The following is a 19,073-nucleotide window of genomic DNA, read 5'->3' on the forward strand; positions in this document are numbered from 1 at the left end:
TAGGTTGAAGGAGAAAGTCTAATAGTCTAATAGCCCAAGAATAGACGATGCGTATGTTTACAACCAGCAGCCACATGTAAAAGGAATTAAAGCAAACACCTTGAACACCTGTTGCTTACATGATGGAATACAGTAATTCTCCAAGTTATTTTGGCAAAAGCGGCATGTAACCAAATTCAAGGTTATTTAGGTTGCCTATTCCACATAGCCGGACTATATCGGTTTTTGCTTGCTGTGTTAACATAATTTGACAAAACTTGAAGAAATGTACAAAATGCGTAGAATGATGATGTTTACATGCATGAAGCAAAGCACTGCGATCACTGCCACAGAAGTCTGAATGTGAAATAGCTAATAATCGCGTTTTTTAATTTTAGTTTTAAATGTATAATAAAGGTGCAAAAATCATAAACAAAAATCTGAAAATACATCAATATTTGTTTTTTTTTTTTTGGGTAGGATGTTCTAAATACAGTTTGAATTTAAATTTTGAAATTTAATATTGCATTTAAAAATACAACAACCGTTTATATTTTATTTTTCATATAGGAAAAATGAATGGACGCAAAGGTACACGGACCGCAAAAGTACACGGACCACTTAATAGCCTAAACATTAAAAAAAGCAAATGATACTATCACAAAACATTGGGGTTCGTGGGTCGTGTAGGTCCGTGTACCTTCGGATAATTCGTTTATTCGTTTCTGTCTTCAAAACGGAAAAACAAATAAACAGTTCATTTATTACATATTCCACTCTACTCGTGAACATAAAACACCAGTTTTGGGTTTGTTTTTGTCAGAATGTGATCTAATGCATCAAATAAATTTACAATAAAACCAAAACGAAAAATCAAGCATTTTATGATCAAAGTTAGTTTTTGTCCACCGGAAGTTCTCTTGTTCTGAGAGCTTGTGAACAGTAGCATTATAAATATTAACATTAAATCGCATTTTAAGGGGAACACTATGTCGCAGTACATCACTTTAGGAATAGACGGACACATAAAGCTGCCTGCTGTGCAGGAGCGTGAGGGTGTAACATACACGCGTGTACCAGCGAACAACAGTATTATACTATAATGCAACCCGGTTGCATAATAATACTATATATAGGCATATACTATAATACTAAATAATACACAGGCTTGAAGACAAATTTGTACTAAATGAACGTTAGTTATTCTTTCACGTACATTTCCCAAAAATGCACTTAAATAAGATCGCACACAGTGGCTGGCTATTGTCAAGTCAAGAGCTGAAATGTCGCCTACAGAATGACTCTTAATTGTAGCACACGCTTGTTAAAAGTTTAGCCGAATGATCTTCACCCAATGTGCAACTAATAATATTGTTAATAATATTGTTTTATATTGTTCAATGACTAATTGCACGTTTTAATCATTCATGCCATGTGAAATCATCTTTTCCATATTTAGTTAGGACTCGTTCCATTGTGAATTGCCTTTTTAAATTTATAATATTACTTATTTTTGCTATCATTGCTATATTAATATCTTATGCCTTTCTGCGTATTGTTTATTTTACATAGTAGGTACATATCATAGTAGGCGAAAATATTTTTTTTCACGGCCGTACTCAGTCAATATTAAACATATCAAGGTGATATTTTGACCACTTGTTCTCTTTATATTGAATGATTTTATGTAAATAACAAAGAAACATAAATAATCAAAAAATGACTTCAGCAGCGGGTTTTCACGGGCGGGCTCACATTTTAGATGATACATTATCTAAATTTAAATTTATATAAATTAATAATTTAACCTTTATACATGTCATATAATTATGCATCAGATAAAATGATTGTGTTTGTATTTTTTATATTATGAAGGAGGATCTTGATGAAACAGTCGATGCCTGGAATTGCCACAGGATAAGGCCAACTCACAACCCACGTGCCCCCAGTGGTCGACCTTCGATAATGTTTGCTGTTCCCAATTTATATGGAGTGCAGAATTTCGTCAATCCAGTTGATCAAACAAAACTGGCTGTTTGCAGAGAGGATTGTTTATTTAAAGACTATCCTTGTGATGAGGATGTATTTCACATCTGTGTGGAACTAATGGCTGACCATAATCTTGTCATGCCAAATGATGTTTATGAAATTACAGACCTCTACCTTAGACTTCGTCAGTTGATCCTTCAGGAACTGGACTTGGATGACTAGGTTAAATTATTCTACAATATCCATTAAAAACCATTTAAATACACTGTGTACACTTTTAAGAGTTCAGATTGACAATATATTGAAATTTGGGCCATTTTTTCTTCATAAATTGACACATGTACTTGCTGAACTACAGCAATACCCTCCCTTACTCAATGTACAGTGTTTGGACAAGTCATTTGATATGATAATTTGCTGCTTAAACATATATTTAAGAAATTAGGTTTTTGTACTTTATCATTTATAATGAGAGGACTAAACATGTTGTTGTGCGTATATTTGGGCACATCATCACAATCAATCTTAGAACTTTTTCTGTCATCTTGTTATTTTGAATAAAATGTATATTAACCATGTTGGGGTATTTCGCTCTAAAAACTCTTTATCTAAATCAGGGATGGGCATCTTCGATCCTGGATGGCCTCTGTGCTGCAGAGTTTAGCTCCAACTTGCCTTTTGTTTAATTATGGTTGGAGCTAAACTCTGCAGGACACTGGCCCTCCAGGACCGAAGTTGCCCATCCCTGATCTAAATAGTAGTGCTATACTCATAGATAATTGTACACTCATTACTAACACAATTGTCTGTAATACTGTATTTTGTATTACAGTAACAATTAAAAAAAGTTTAAAATGTTAATATTTAAAGGTGCAGTGTGTAAATTTTAGCTGCATCTAGTGGTGAGGTTGCGAATTGCAACCAACGCCGTAGTCCACTGCTCACCCTTTGCTTTTGAAACACATAGAGAAGCTACTGTAGCTGCCACCGGACAAACATGTCATTGTCAGAGACAACTTAGTAAAAAAATTGTCCGTTAAGGGCTTCTGTAGAAAAATGGTGGCAGAAAATGGCGACTTCCATGTAAGGGGACCCTCTTTGTATGTAGATAAAAAGGTCTCATTCTAAGGTAATAAACACATAACGGTTCTTTATGAAAGGTCTTTATACACCCCTGATAATATAGTTTTGTATATTATTTTTCATTTCTGTCAAGAGATCCTTCAAAAAATTACACACTGCATCTTTAGAATATAAGAATAAGTTAACAATTGAAGTATTTAAAGATAAGTATTTAAGTAAATGTTAGAGTAGCTATATAGACAGCTATATAGCTATAAGGAAAATGCAACAGTACTGCAATATATGACATTTACCATTTTAGAAGTGCCATCGAATAACAAGATTCAACAAATTGTGCTGCTTTTCTAGTGGTGATTAAACCAAAATGCATATTTAAATTTTGAATATGCAAGTATAAATATGTGTGGTAAAAAGGACAGGAGGACTTGAAACTTTATTGTGCATTATTTAATGCACAACTTGTATTGGCCACTGCATCTTAAGTGCACTCATATCACATTGGTTTCACATATGCAGGTTGTATTTGTATATACCGTAACACAAGGTATTTAACCAAATATTAAATGGTAATTAAACAAACCACCGTAAATAGATTTTACAATTCACTTGTTAGTACAGTATCGAAGTTCACTACCAATGCAACCCAAAACTGTACTGTATCCATATAAAGAACACTTGATTTTAGAACACGTTAATACAATTTAAAGCCTGACTAGCAAATTGACTGACAGAATAATGAACACAACCAAATAGTGTTTATGCAGGCTTTATGATATTCAGTTATTTAACCTCTAAATGATGTCCATGACCCAGACATTGCTCTCAAGAATTTTGTTCATTTCTGACCTAAAATCAGGATAGCTGTCATAGTGCACTGAAAGCATCAAAAAACAGCCACATGTATGTGCCACAGGTCTTCTCTCAAAGCCTTTAAGGTCTGTGAAGTCAATAGTTATAGTTTTGCCGATAAAGAGATCGGAGCCTGTACAGAATCTCAGGAACAAAGACTGTTTCTTTGTGTCACACTCCCGCAGGTATCTTGTCAAATGCTTTGAAATTTCTTTTTGGTACGGATTCATTGTTTCAGGGAATTTCAGGGATCTCACAATTTTCTTCACAGTTGGCTGTAGTTCCCCATATGCAGCTTCAATTTCATCAAATTCCTTGCTCAAAGGCTTAAGTATGCTTGCCCATTGTTCAAGAACATAGGCAGGCTCTTGAATTAGTTTCTTGTGTGCCAGTTCTTGCAAAACTTGCTCAATGTTTTCTGCCGTGGGAACTGTCCGGCAACTGTAGCTGTCCAAGACGTCCAGTAATTCCTCCTGGTCTACACTGTAGAAGTCTGTTCTGCAGGTTTCTAAAACAGCACATTCATTTTCTGAGACGTACTTTAAAAAGTTGACAATCAGATCGCTTCTTACAGATCCCTGTATTGCTTGCTCCATAATTACTGGTGCAAGTTTTATTGGGAGATACTTTTCCTTCTTCCAGCCAAAGTATATGATTCGGCCAATGCTCTCCCACTTTTCCTGGCCAAAATCATGCCGAAGAAAGGGTACTTTAAAGCTGTTGCCTAGTGTGCACTGTTCATAAAATTCATGCCAGAATTCTGAAAGGCAATCTCTGAAAACTCCACCAATGTCATGACCCATCTCATACTGCCCATTTGGGAGAAGCAGCCTGATTTCAATTTCACTCTGTGTGTGTGGAAGGCTTTCATCAAAGAAGTGTGAAATAAGTTCAGAAAATATCTGTCCCCGTCGAATCACAAGAATTTTTTTGTGTGGGATTGATGCTTCTGGGCTCAGAGGCAAAGTGTCTTCTAAATTTTGTTGATCTATCTCAGTGATTTCTCCAGTGAATATTGTCACTTCATCACTTGCATCTAGCAAAGCTGTTGTGGAACTGTGTAAAGAAACGTTGAGATCATCATATGCAACATTTAGATCCTCTCCGGAATGTAGGCGGGGCACATCATCACTGTTTAAACCAGTACTTTCCACAAAAATAACATCCACGGCATCTGAAGACTGAAATATTAGAGTAGAAGAAGAGGGGAGACTCTGGTCCTGATCATTTACATCCTCCACTGTGTCTGAATCTGATATTTCCACAACAGCTTCCCTCCTCATTTTTGTTGTTGTGAGGTAGAACCTCATCATTGTGAGTTTTGATGCATCATACATTTCCCCTACTGTACTGTTGTCATCTAATGACATTTCCTGATAATTCATTAGATCCACTTGAAATTCAGAAATGCTGCCGTGAGAATTTTTTCCATTTGGGAAAAATAAACGAATTGCCTCCTCAGTCAGTTCTCGTTTTTTCCAGTCTCTTGGCACAGTCAACTTCCTTGTTCCACCTCCTTTTTTGGTTCTCATTTGAACAAAGCCTTCCCCGTTGTGGAGCATCCACCCAATCTCCACTTTTCTTGTTGGTGGAACATTCCTCTTTCTTGTTGTTTGCTGATCTGTTTCGGAATTATTTGTTTTTTGTCTTTTGTTTAATTTTGATTTTAGGCGATCGAACAGCTTGGACTTCCTAGTAGTGGGTTCGCTTTCTTGCCTCCTACAATATCCCATCACTGCTAGCCTGTCTCCATAGGAAGGCAAATAGCTTTTCATCTGGTCATCATTCATTAGCAGAAGGACGCTTGGATCAATCTACAAACAAATACATTTAGTATTAGTGTATACATACATACATACATATATACATGTGTATGTGTGTGTGCCAACCTCCATAGATGATTAAACTCAAACAACTAAAAAAATTAGGATGTCTGTGTAGCTCTTGTCTATACAGTAAAAGTAAAATATTAAATGTGAAATCTGAAGATTTTTCTCCCAGCCATTTTGCCTTAAAGACAGACAAGCATTCAAGTAAAATCTATGGTTGGATTGTCACTATCAGTAATAACATTGCTTGTTTAAAGCGAAACAAACTATTGATGAATGTCTTAATGAACCGGTAACACTTTACAATAAGGGTGCACTAATAATCATAAATTCATGCATAAAGTAATGCACAGATAATACTGAATTAATGTATTATTATCTAAGCTATTCATTAGCAATTCATTAATGATTGCCTCATTAGCAACAAATGAAGAGTCTGTCTGATTAATATATTAGTTCATATATGAATTGTTATTAATTAAATATGTAATTGTGGATTAATTCCATCATCACTTCTTTTATGAACTAATAGTGTTAATTAATTTGTTAATTACCACAATGATAAAAAGCCTTATAATACAGGTAAACTAATATGCATTAATAGATTATTAATTACAGCATTAGTAGTGTGTTAATTAATACAATTACTAAATAATGAGTTAATAATGATGTGCCTCAACAAGTAAAGTCACAACATAATGATATATTTGCAAACCATTAGCTAATGATTAATTAATAATTAATGACAATCACTAGAGTTTATAAAAGTTATTTATTTAACACTGGTTTCCAAAAACATTGCCAAAAACACATTTCCATAACACACTACATTTAAACACAACATTAAAACATAAAAAATTATATAAAATGAAATAATACAAAAAGAAGACTGATCAAAATTAGACAACACGTTCAGATACCTCACAGATATCTGTGTTAATCTGGCACCCGTGCTTATACATAACACAAATGTAAATTTTTAAGTCCAACCATTTCAGTCTGTCAGTCGTAAAAATTGGATGGTAACAAACTACGATAGAGAAAAAAAACATGCACAGACAAATCCAAATTAAACCCTGCGGCTCGTGACGACACATCGATGTCCTGCGACACTAAACAGTATTTATATAATTTTTTACCTCTAATACAACACTAACCCCAGAGAAACACGTGCATTCACATCACCGTTTTGTTTATTTTTTACATCACCGTCTTATTCATCTAATGTTTAATGGCGGGTTGCGAAACAACTTTACATTGCATACTGCCACCTACTGTATCGGGAGCCCCGTATAGTTTATAAGCGCCCTCATGCCGTGCACCCGATACAGTAGGGGGCGGTATGCACCTATGAAGTTGTTTCGCAACCCACCATTAAACATTAGATGAATAAGACGATGAAGTGAATGCCTGTGTTGCTCTGGATAGTGTAAAAAATTGATAGAGGTAAATTTTTTTTATATAAATACTGTTTAGTGTCTTTTAGGACATCGATGTGTCGTCACGAGCCGCAGGATTTAATTTGGATTTGTCTGTGCATGTTTTTTTGTCTATCAGAGTTTGTTACCATTCACTTGTAAGACTGACAGACTGAAACGGTTGGACTTAAAAATGTACATTTGTGTTATGTATAAGCACGGGTGCCAGATGAATACGGATAACTGTGAGGTATCTGAACGTGTTGTCTAATTTTGATCAGTCTTCTTTTTGTATTATTTCATTGTATATTATTTTTTATGTTTTAATGTTGTGTTTAAATGTATAGTGTTATGGAAATGTGTTTTTGGCAATGTTTTTGGAAACAGTGTTTAATAAATAGTTTTTATAAACTCTAGTGATGGTCATTAATTATTAATAAATCATTAGCTAATGGTTTGCAAATATATCATTATGTTGTGACTTTACTTGTTGAGGCACATCATTATTAAGTAATAGTATTTAATACAACACTACTAATGCTGTAATTAATAATGTATTCATGCATAATTAGTTTTCCTGTATTATCTGGAAGTTGAAATATAAGGCTTTGGCTCATTGTGGTAATTAAAAAATTAATTAACACTCTTAGTTCATAAAAGAAGTGATGATGGAATTAATCCACAATTACATATTTAATTAATAACAATTCATATATAAACTAATATATTAATCAGACAGACTCTTCATTTGTTGAATAGCTTAGATAATCATTAGTAATACATTAATTCAGTATTATCTGTGCATTAGTTAAGCATGAATTCATAATTATTAGTGCACCCTTATTGTAAAGTGTTACCTCTTTATTAATAAGTTATTATTTCAAGTCTTCTGATGCTATACACTTGAACTGTACATTATTAGTTATAGTTAATTTTAAATTAACAATAAATGTGTATACATAGCAGTGTTTTCACTCTCCTAAAAATGGGCTGATGTCTTTCTTGTTCTAGCAAGTCCCTCCTTCTGAAATCTGTATTGAGTTCTGATTGTGTAGTTTGTTTAGTGTGTTGTGATTCGACAACAGCTTAGCTTAGCCAGAGCCGTTTGAGCTTAGCTGGTGACTGATGTATTCCTGTGGGCGGAGGTTAGTAAATAAAATTCTTATATTGATGTCATTCAACCGGGAAGTAGAGGGCTGTAGTCCAAACCGGTTGCTGTAGGCTTTAAAGGGGACATCAATTAAAGAAAATATCGCTTGGAAGTGAACTTTGAGCTTTATCATTTTGCATGAATTATTTATGCTCTAACAGCAACATTACACACTAACTAAAGTTTGACAAATGGGATCAGGAAAAACGGGACCTTTAAGCTGTTCTTCACTGTGTCTTCTTATTGTGTTCCTTATAACCTGATCTTGTATACAAACTGTCTTCTGTATGTTTTTTGGATTACATTTTCTGTCACTCTCTTTGAGTAACCATTTTTCAGGACTCTCTGTCCCTCCATTTTATGTGAGTTTAATTGGTCACGTCCCCTAATAAAATTGTCCTTTTGTCCTTTTAACTTATGGGTAATTTTATTTGGTTCAATACCTTGTCCTCCTGCATTCTCTGTATAGTAGACTCTGGGATATTCCTCTCCCTCAGAAAACAAAGAAGGTCTTCCATTCTGAAACAAAATAAACAACAACAATTATATAACAAAACAAACATATGTGGAAATATACTGAAAAATAAAATGCAATATATTAAATAATACATTCTCTTTGTGTAAGGGCTTCTGGTACCCCAGTTTCCCCCAAATAAATGGTTACTTGAAAGTCAATGCCTTTATATAACCTTCATATACAGTTTGCATAATCTTCGTGGCTGAAGTTGCACGACAAAGTTGTAAACACTTCCTAATTAATGATCTATTCCACTAAATCTAATCAAAACAATATGTAATGCTATACCATGCAGTACCATATAAAAAAAATCTTTGTTACGGCCTTTATTTTATCCTGGAATGACTGTATGGGGGTTTGGGTGGTGAATGTTTGTCATACCAAAGTTGTTTCGCTGGGTTTAGTTGACTTGATATGCAAACCAGTGAAGTTTTTAATCATTAATTTTTTAACCTTACTTTGTGCACATGGGCATTATCATGTTGGAATAGAAAAGGGTCCTGCCCATACTATTGAAATGATAAAATCCATAAAATTAGAAACACAAAATTCTCATATACTGTAGCATTAAGATTTGCCTTCACAGAAATGACTAAAGTAGTCAATCCTCTTCATTAGAAGGGGCTGTCACATTCCTTTTGTCCTTACAGTGTATGCCAGTCACAAAAAAATCGCCTGACAGTTGGCAACTGGCAAGAATTATACCAAATAATAAAGTTTTTCCAACAGTTTCTTGTGGTTCTCGAATCTGATTAGCTGAGTGCTACGTGCAAACTGAAACTATAATGCACACACATTCACGTTTAAACTGTCTCTGTTTCATTCACCCTTACGAAAATTAACCATGGTTTACTGCAGTTAAAACCAAAAAACCATGGTTAGTGCAGTAAAACTATGGTTTTGCTGATAGTAATCAACACACACACCACACACACACACACACACACACACACACACACACACACACACACACACACACACACACACACACACATTCTGGTTTCGATGTTTTGTGGGGACATTCCATAGACGTAATGCATTTTATACCGTACAAACTGTATATTCTATTCCCCTTACCTACCCCATTCCCTAACCCCAACCATCACAGAAACCCTTCTCCTACTTCATATTTTCAAGATACATCATTCTGTTTGATTTATAAGCTTGTTTCCTCATGGGGACATCAAAATGTCCCCACAAGGTCACAAAAACACTGGTATTCCTAACGTGATAATTACCAGGTACACACACACACACACACACACACACACACACACACACACACACACACACACACACACACACACAAATGGTTACTACACTTTTACCACAATAAAACCACGGTTAATTTTGTAAGGGCACACACATCCTCTCTTCTCACTAATCTCATTGATTCACACTAATAACTTCACTGAAGCAGAAGTCATTCATTACTAATTCTAAATTTACGTTTTAAAATTCGAGACTTGTTTGTGACTATGACCTTTGAATCTGAGGAGAAAGTTCCCTAAAAGAATTTTAAAGAATCTCCTTCGGAGTTTTTGTTTCATCTACGCACTTGTCCCGTCGAACTGATGTATAAACACAATATTACTCTTGATATTGCTATAATAGTGATGAGGAATAACCGCAATTAGATAAGGTGTAATGGAGCGTCACACATTTGTTGGGACGGAAGAACACAGATGCAGCGGTTATAACTCCAATGATCTCTCTGTAAAAGCAGATTGAGAAGAGGAGAAATTTTATTATAGTCTTGAACTCTGTTATTACATCCTACTAGTGCAGGAGCAGTTTGTGTCTACATTCATGAGGCGCATTCCAGCGTCACAATCAGTTTCTGCGTGTTTCTCTATGTGCGTACTAATTTCTACTGTAGCGGCAGGGTCTAGTCTGCGCAGAGCGCGTGTTCGCGCCGCATCAAACCATATCGATATGAACAGATAGCAGTGCTCTCACTTATGCCTGAATTATTACATGATACATCTTACATCACGTTCAAACGTCAAAGTATAACAAAACATGCTTTATTTTTATGATTTTTAAAATTGTTGATTGAGTTTTATACTATTGGGGCAGTTTAAAATCCAACTGTGTTAGATAAATGTTCCAGACCCCTAAATACTCGAATATGTAATAATAATTGGTAAAACAGCTATGCACTTAAGAGTTAATTAGCATGAATTCACACAAAATGTTCCAAAACCACGTGAGCACGTGTTTTTCCACACGAAAATGTTGGCCTATATCAGCTGTATATCATGCTGTAACGTGCTCTCGTTACGTGTATGTAGTCACATTTCAATTTAAAATGCTAAATATTGTACAGTAGCCTACTGCCATACCTTGTTGACGTGAGATGTTCACAGGTCTGTTGATGGTGAAAGTGTGCAGAAAGAGCGCGGTAACAGATTCATCACGTTGCATGGTTCAGGTTCTGTGGTCAGGTGCTGCCATCTAGTGGCAAAAAAGTCAGAATTCTATGATATAAAGTCAGAATTGTGACTTTATATCTCAGAATTGTGACTTTATATCTCAAAATTGTGACTTTATAACTCAGAATTGTGACTTTATAACTCAGAATTGTGACTTTATAACTCAGAATTGTGACTTTATAACTCAGAATTGTGACTTTATAACTCAGAATTGTGACTTTGTATCTCAGAATTGTGACTTTGTATCCCAGAATTGTGACTTTGTATCTCAGAATTCTGACTTTTTAACTCAGAATTCTGACTTTTTAACTCAGAATTCTGACTTTTTAACTCAGAATTCTGACTTTTTAACTCAGAATTCTGACTTTTTAACTCAGAATTCTGACTTTTTAACTCAGAATTCTGACTTTTTAACTCAAAATTCTGACTTTTTAACTCAGAATTCTGACTTTTTAACTCAGAATTCTGACTTTATAACTCAGAATTGTGACTTTATAACTCAGAATTGTGACTTTATAACTCAGAATTGTGACTTTGTATCTCAGAATTGTGACTTTGTATCCCAGAATTGTGACTTTGTATCTCAGAATTCTGACTTTTTAACTCAGAATTCTGACTTTTTAACTCAGAATTCTGACTTTTTAACTCAGAATTCTGACTTTTTAACTCAGAATTCTGACTTTTTAACTCAGAATTCTGACTTTGTATCTCAGAATTGTGACTTTGTATCTCAGAATTCTGACTTTTTAACTCAGAATTCTGACTTTTTAACTCAGAATTCTGACTTTTTAACTCAGAATTCTGACTTTTAAACTCAGAATTCTGACTTTTTAACTCAGAATTCTGACTTTTTAACTCAGAATTCTGACTTTTTAACTCAGAATTCTGACTTTTTAACTCAGAATTCTGAGATATAAAGTCAGAATTTTATTTTTTAAAAATTTACAACATGGCGGAAACGGGCTTCCATAGAAACATCTATTTCTTGCATTTAAAAAAAATTTTGTTACATTTTTGTTTAAACATTGCTTTCGTTTTATAATTAAAAATTGTTATATACATTATATTGCATACATTATTAAAGCCACTTTATATTTTGCTTTTTAATTGAATGACTTTAAGTAGGCTACTAGCGCTCAGGTACAGTGGGCCTACTTTATTGGGGTTTTTTGCTCATTCAAACGTGTCATGTATGTGTCTGTGAAATATCGTCCTCTTCCGAAACTTGGTTATTTCCTGCTGTCAGTAAATGCACGCGCCGACCATCTCCGTCAGTTTGTCATTGTGTGATGAAAATCTGATCATTGTATGTGTGACGCGTGCACAGATGGTTCGGGCTTCAGCTCGCAGCCAGGTCGCATTGTTCTGAGCGTGACACTTTCTATGCGCTAGCTAATGAGAACAGACGGACCCTCGTTTCCCCTTCTAAGCAGTTTTTTTATTCCTTTCTTTTAAACACTGTTAATATCATCTGTCTCTCATCCGTCCGTTTCCATCTGGCTCCAAATAATTTGACTACTATGCCGGGTTGACCTGGAGACCCCGATGTGATAGATAGATAGATAGATAGATAGATAGATAGATAGATAGATAGATAGATAGATAGATAGATCACTATAAAAATTGCGGCTGTTTGCCATCTCATATCAAATTTTATTTTATTTACTGGCAACAGTTTGTTCAAAGTGAAATGAACATTAAACTTTGTCTTTACAGAATAAAACTATAAAATAACAGCCTCGTGCAAAGCATTCTGGGAACCAGAAATCCTCATCAACCCTTTTCTGTTTTTTATGATTCCCAGACTTGTTAATGTTTAATGTTCATTTAACTTTGACCAAGATCATTTTCAGGGTTTATCTTTAAAGCACTTAATAAATTGTAAACATTTAAATAAGTAGAGTCGGTTCATGATTTATATATATAGGATAGTGTTGGATGTGATATGTTGCTGTTTTGTTTTTGATGAATATTATTTAAGCCTCAAGCAGAAAGGACAGATTGGCTTTTTGTATGAAGGGTCAATGTCTAATCTACCTGAGTTGAGGGCTAATGTATTCGAACCTTCTCTGTGACATACAGGCAGACATATGGTATTACAACAAAGCTCATAGTCATTCATTACATAATCCTAACAAGGTCTTTTCACTTTCTACATGGCACACCATTAAAAACACAGCAGCTTGTTTGACTAAGCATGGTAGCTTACTTTGTGGAGCATTTTTTTTTAAATACCAGGACTTATTAAACTTAAAATTGGTTGTCTTTTAAGAGAAGAAGACAGCTTACATTTTCATATACATTTGCCCTGCTGCAAATTAGTCATATATCTGCATGGTAGATTTTCAAGCTGAAGCGTCTTCAGCTGAGTATAGTTATGATTTTTTTTAATGTGAAGTATGATCACCCCCACACTCGTTCACATACACGCACATGCTCTCTCGCTCTTTCCCACGGGACGCAGCAGACGGGTCGTAATTTGGTTGCCTTGGCCCGTCTGGACAAGCACCTGTCTCCTCTCTGGGGAGATAGCCGCCTTTGGGCCGTGAGTAGAGCGGACTGTGAACACATGCATGTGTGTGACAGAATGAAAAATAAAGCATGTTTATTTAAATAAAATTAAAATGAACGTCAGTGAAATGTCAGTGAAAAGAATAGTAGGCTATTGGATAAAGAACACTGAATTTTCTTATTGGCACATTTTTATTCCATATTTTTTTTTATCCAAAAACTACAACAGACAAATCAACGTCGAATATATTTTTGTTTTTACCATTTATTCTAAAATAGTTATGAAAACTGCGTTGGTAAAAACCAGCGCACCGGCTATTTCACTACAAAATGACGGACAAACCCCTGAATTAACAGGGTCATCTTTGGATATGAGGCAGATGTGAAATAGGCTAATTTGTTCACTATAAAATTTCCAAAAAGGTTCACAATAAACACGTAAACAAATAATCATTATAAAATAGTTAGCGAAAGAAAAAATATCATTTTTGGTTGCAGCATAGAGAGCGTCTGGGTAGCTTATAGACTTGGGAGGCAAGCAACTTTAATTTTCGATTTTTTTTTCAATTATTATTTTGACTTTCATTTTACAGATAATTACAGCCTATATAATCAGACGCAAAAATGGATGGAAATTCAAGCCGCCACAAGTCCTGAGGTACCCAAGATGCTTTCAATGAGCACTTTGTAAACGAAAAAAAAAATACAGCAATAAGTCCTATCCAATGGGAAGTGCTTCTCGTTATCATAGGACAGGACATTTACAGCAACATCATTATTATAACCATAGTGCATACACAGCGAAGGCCCTCCTACTCCTAAAAAACTGCCAATGAAAAGTGCAAGTGAAAAGCAACAGCAATCCTCAACTCTGCGACACCAGTCTAAAACATGAATCGCAAAACATTAAATATTTACATGTAGGCCTATATGTAAACACCTTAGGTTACTTTAAGGACACTCACATAACTTAATTTACTGATAAATAAAATAATAAACAAATAACATATAAATAAAAAAGTAATAAGTTCACGATTTGTTCCAGCACATAGAAATATACATTACATTTTTTAAATGGTTGACAAAGATGTGTTGATTTATATCCATTAGGTTAGCTGTTACTTGTGTCGTATTAGGATAAGTAAATCGGATTTAATTGTCTTGGTCAGTTGGGTTGGCCCAAGTCAATTTTTTCACAACTTATTGCCACGAATGTACGTATAATAGAGCTACATGATAACTGATAACCTTTGAACAGCTATCCGAAACTATATTGCTACAGTGTCAAAAACAACAAGCTTTACTGTACTGCAACACTTACAGAATGGTAGATAACACTTTCTAATGACTTTTATTAATAACATTGACAAGCATCACTATATTAACTGCTTAGAAGATTATTAGTTAATGTACATCCTAACTGTGAAAGTGATCACGTAGTTCAATTGGCAGAGCTTTGCTTTAGCAGCGCAAAAAGTATTGGTTTAAATGCCAGGGAACACGCATACTGATAAAACGTATATAGCTTGAATGCATTGCAAGTCGCTTTGAATAAAAACGTCTACCAAATGCATGAATGTATATGTTTTTCTAACGTCCAGTAATAAAAGTAATTATAAAGTGTTATCTATAGCTATTCTTAATATTTTGTATCCTGTTGTATTAGGCTACTCCATATCAGTAAAAGTCTTCTTTAAATACACCTGTAGGATTTTGCTTTAGGGTACTGAAAAGATGCCCAAAGTTCTTTTAAACGTCCAAAACGTGGTTAAGGTAAGATATGTAACAGATAGCCAGCCGAAGGATCTCTATCTTTGACAGCTTCTTGTCGGGTGGGAGTGTCGGTAGCAGCTTTCTAAGCTCAGCAAACGCAACGTTGAACGCCTCCACGCGGATTCGCTCTCGCGTGGCATGAGCAGAGCGGTATTTCGCGGTGGCGCGCCGCCTCCGTCTCTTCTCTTCCCTGGTGAGCGCGGCGGGCACGAGTGTGCGTGTTTTGCCGTCGCCGGCCTCCAAGGGCTCGTGACACTCCACCTTCATGACGTTCATACAGTCCGAGTCCGACTGTGTCCAGGTGAGATCCGAATCCGTCTGATCGGGACTCAGCATCATTTTCAGGTCTTTAGAAGTGCACTGATTGGTAACTAGTTTGATAAGAATGACATAAAGTACATATGTTCGTTAAATATGAATGGTGTGACAAAGAATAACATAAAATGCATCTGAATATCTAAAAATAAATTTATTTTAATTTAAAAAGCTTGTTTAGTTAATTTTCTGTTTTAGTGTATATCAAATGTTTGCATACAATTTCTGCAAACCATTTTTCGATTTGTCATTTTGACCACAATCAGTTGCCACTTAATATTTGCAAATTTTTTGTCAGTGTGCATTTTGTAATGCAGCTAATAATAATTCAAGAGAATATGATCAGCGAATGGTTATAAATATTCACTGGTTCCGTGAAGAAGTTAATGGAAATCAATTAAAAAAAGTAATTGCTGACCATCTGTCACAAATGCAAAGCTTATAGCTCCAGCTGACACGAGGGAATAAATCTCACACATGGTAATTCACAAGTAATATTTTTTTAGTTGTGAGAGATTGCGTTTTTATTTATAACGCTCATGCTACTTTTTTATGCATGTTATTTACATTTTAACATGAACACTAATGTTGAAAGCAATTTTACCACAAAATGAGGATGTGTGGAAAGTACTGAAAAAACAACAACAACGAATGTTTAAACTTACCTCGAAAAATACAGGCTATGACTGAAGAAAACGACCAGAAATGTATTATTCCTCCAAAAAAATAGATTTCGTTAAGTCTGTTTTCAGTTAAATATTTTTATCTGTCCATGCTCCCTTATCAAATATTATTTTCTGTACAGTTCGGCATCAGCAAGGCATTTCTCCGTAATATTTTCCTCTCCACTAAAAGCACTTATAACACAGATCGGAAACGTAAATTTGTGTTGTTGTATGATGAAATTTCCATGAGCAATCTTAAAAAATGATGATGAAACTAACGGGACCGACTGACGATGCTGCCCTCTGACCCTTGCTTGGATAACAATGGACACGCGCTCTCGGATAAGATCGTTTTGATGAGAAAGTGTCGTCAGTTGCACAGGCTATCTATTTCCCCGTGGATTAGTACACAATTGCTCCAGCCATCGTTCTTTTCATCCACATCCACGCGTGCTTGTCCCCGTGCCTCTGATGATTTGAGAGATAACATTCCACTGACTCCCTAATAAAGTGCGAAATGACGGAGAATGTTGCGCTCTCCTCCTCTCTCTCCCTTTCTCTCTTTCTCTCTTACAAATCATTCACTTTATGCACTTAGCCACGACAGTCACACCCTTGTCCCACCCCCTCGTTTCCTCCATCCACTCAGCGCCTTCTTTCTCGACCAGCGTGAGAGCCTCAGGGTACAGCTATTCAACAAGCTGGAGTTGGCAGTAAGGCATGGGTTAGATATATATTACTATAATACTTTTACAGACCACAATGGGATTATGGATGTCAGCTGTGAAAAAAATGCAATATTTTTTCTACAATCTTTTAATAATTTCTATAGACTACATTCGATTTATGACCCTAACCAATAATTAAATTGAACGTTTATAAATTCACCACAAGACACCACAATTTTTTTTCCATAAAATGTTGTACTTTGGTACCAATGGCAGTATAGCATAATATATTCTGTTTGCTTGCCTTGTAAATACTAAAGTATCATAAATTTAATATTTAAAATGCATACATATTTCAAGTACTATGATTACACAATGGCACACAGCACATTACGAATCAAAATACATTAAAACAAATAAATTTTCTTAAACACAAGAAAACGCCAAAAACTTTGTGATATAAAAAATATCCGTTTGCAATTACTAGACAAACACTGTCCTATGATATATTGTCTTATAAACTCGTCTAGATTGTTTCTAGCCACCTGGAAACATGTGGATTCATGAGCATAAATATCTTCCCTCTTCGTAAAGTCTGACAGTACGGTAAGATTTTCTTCAAAACAAACCAAAATGAAGACAAAAGAGCATTGTAAACCAATGAGGGATATGTTTGTGAAGATGCAGAAATCTGCGGGAGGCAATGAACATATCTCAGAGCTCAGTGCAGTCCATCATGGAAAAGTGGAAGGAATATGAAACTACAGCTTCTTTCCTAGGGAAGGCCGTTCACCTAAACTTAATCATTGAACAAGAATAGCACTTGTCAGAGATGCTACCACGATGCCATTGCCAACCATCACTCTGACTTAGCTGCAGAAGTCAGCGGCTGCAACTGTAAATGATGTCTGTGGGTAAACAATCTCCATGCTATACTGCACAATAAAGGCCTTTATGGGAGAGTGCATGGCAAATATAAAACCTTTGCTGATAAAAGCATATGCTTGCATGCAAAGACTTTGCAAAACACCACCTGGAAGAATCTGCAAAGATTTGGCAGAAGGTCTTATATGGTCTGATGAGACTAAAGATGAACGTTTCGAATTAGCCTCAGGTCTCGAAAATCATTTGCATGGGGCTGAAAATTTTTCATGGCGCTGTATATAATAAAATCTCTAAATTAATCTGGCTGAAAAAAGTTGATCGACAGTAATACTTGCCAACATATGATTGTGTGGTTTTTCATCAAAAACAAATCTTCTAAAGATTAATCTTTTACCTGGTTGACTAAGTACAAGTTGCAACTATTCTTCTTTGTTTCTGCAGCTCTTTTATATCATCTTTGTTTGTACGTGTAATAAAACAGGTACAGCCTTGGAGAAGCTGCTTATCCCGATGAGATACAGAATTTTAATATGACACTTATCATAAAAAATAAAAGAGGCATGAGGCTGTAAAAAGAGGAGACCGTACATTGTTATAAAAAGGCTTTCTAATAAAAGGCCTGTAAAGGGAAGGCTTCACTATTACTCTGACTCTAAGATTCACATCAATGACTAGTCACCCTGTTACTTTATCTGTGCATATAAATGAGACAGTTTAAAAATCAACAAAAATCCTCTGATATAATCAAAATGAAATGCATTATTCAATGCCATGTTTGATGAGAAAATATGCTCCCTAATAATATATTCAATCAATTTTTTCAGGATCCGCACATCGGCTTCAAATTGATTACATATTAGACTGCATTATTGATCAGACTGATGAGACGTATTACATTTCATTAAAGCCTCTTATATTTGTCCTCTGTTTGTGAACAAAGTCAGCTGGTCTGCTGATTCCTGCAACACATCCCTTTCTCCTAACACATACACATATAAATACACAGA

At 35.2% G+C, this 19,073-nt stretch overlaps 2 protein-coding genes across 3 annotated transcripts; both read right to left on the reverse strand.

The window, feature by feature from the left end:
- Window positions 1-2,744: 2,744 nt before the first annotated feature.
- Window positions 2,745-11,426, reverse strand: LOC135733359 (uncharacterized). 2 transcript variants are annotated; one of them, XM_065251831.2, is made up of 3 exons: window positions 11,160-11,426; window positions 8,741-8,816; window positions 2,745-5,714 (listed from the first exon to the last, which is right to left on the reverse strand). In XM_065251831.2, exons 2-3 carry the CDS (start codon window positions 8,813-8,815, stop codon window positions 3,843-3,845), a joined length of 1,947 nt encoding a protein of 648 aa, XP_065107903.1. In that variant the 5' UTR covers window position 8,816; window positions 11,160-11,426; the 3' UTR covers window positions 2,745-3,842. The 2 variants fall into 2 exon arrangements, with proteins under 2 accessions (XP_065107903.1, XP_065107902.1); XM_065251830.2 differs by lacking the exon at window positions 11,160-11,426 and having other exon boundaries at window positions 8,741-9,697.
- Window positions 11,427-13,951: 2,525 nt separating this feature from the next.
- nhlh2 (nescient helix loop helix 2) lies at window positions 13,952-17,065 on the reverse strand. Its single transcript, XM_065251373.1, has 2 exons — window positions 16,514-17,065; window positions 13,952-15,904 (listed from the first exon to the last, which is right to left on the reverse strand). Exon 2 carries the CDS (start codon window positions 15,870-15,872, stop codon window positions 15,510-15,512), a length of 363 nt encoding a protein of 120 aa, XP_065107445.1. The 5' UTR covers window positions 15,873-15,904; window positions 16,514-17,065; the 3' UTR covers window positions 13,952-15,509.
- Between the last annotated feature and the right edge of the window lie 2,008 nt (window positions 17,066-19,073).

This window comes from Paramisgurnus dabryanus, chromosome 15, assembly GCF_030506205.2.
Source record: "Paramisgurnus dabryanus chromosome 15, PD_genome_1.1, whole genome shotgun sequence".
Classification (NCBI taxonomy): Eukaryota; Metazoa; Chordata; class Actinopteri; order Cypriniformes; family Cobitidae; genus Paramisgurnus; species Paramisgurnus dabryanus.

Bases quoted from the DNA above. Each gene is read 5' to 3' on its own strand.
- nhlh2 (XM_065251373.1), bottom strand. From the start codon at position 15,872: ATGATGCTGAGTCCCGATCAGACGGATTCGGATCTCACCTGGACACAG.
- LOC135733359 (XM_065251830.2), bottom strand. From the start codon at position 8,908: ATGTATTATTTAATATATTGCATTTTATTTTTCAGTATATTTCCACAT. The intron at 5,715-8,740 runs GTATTGAACCAA...ATTTGTTTGTAG, and splicing joins AGAGAATGCAGGAGGACAAG to ATTGATCCAAGCGTCCTTCT.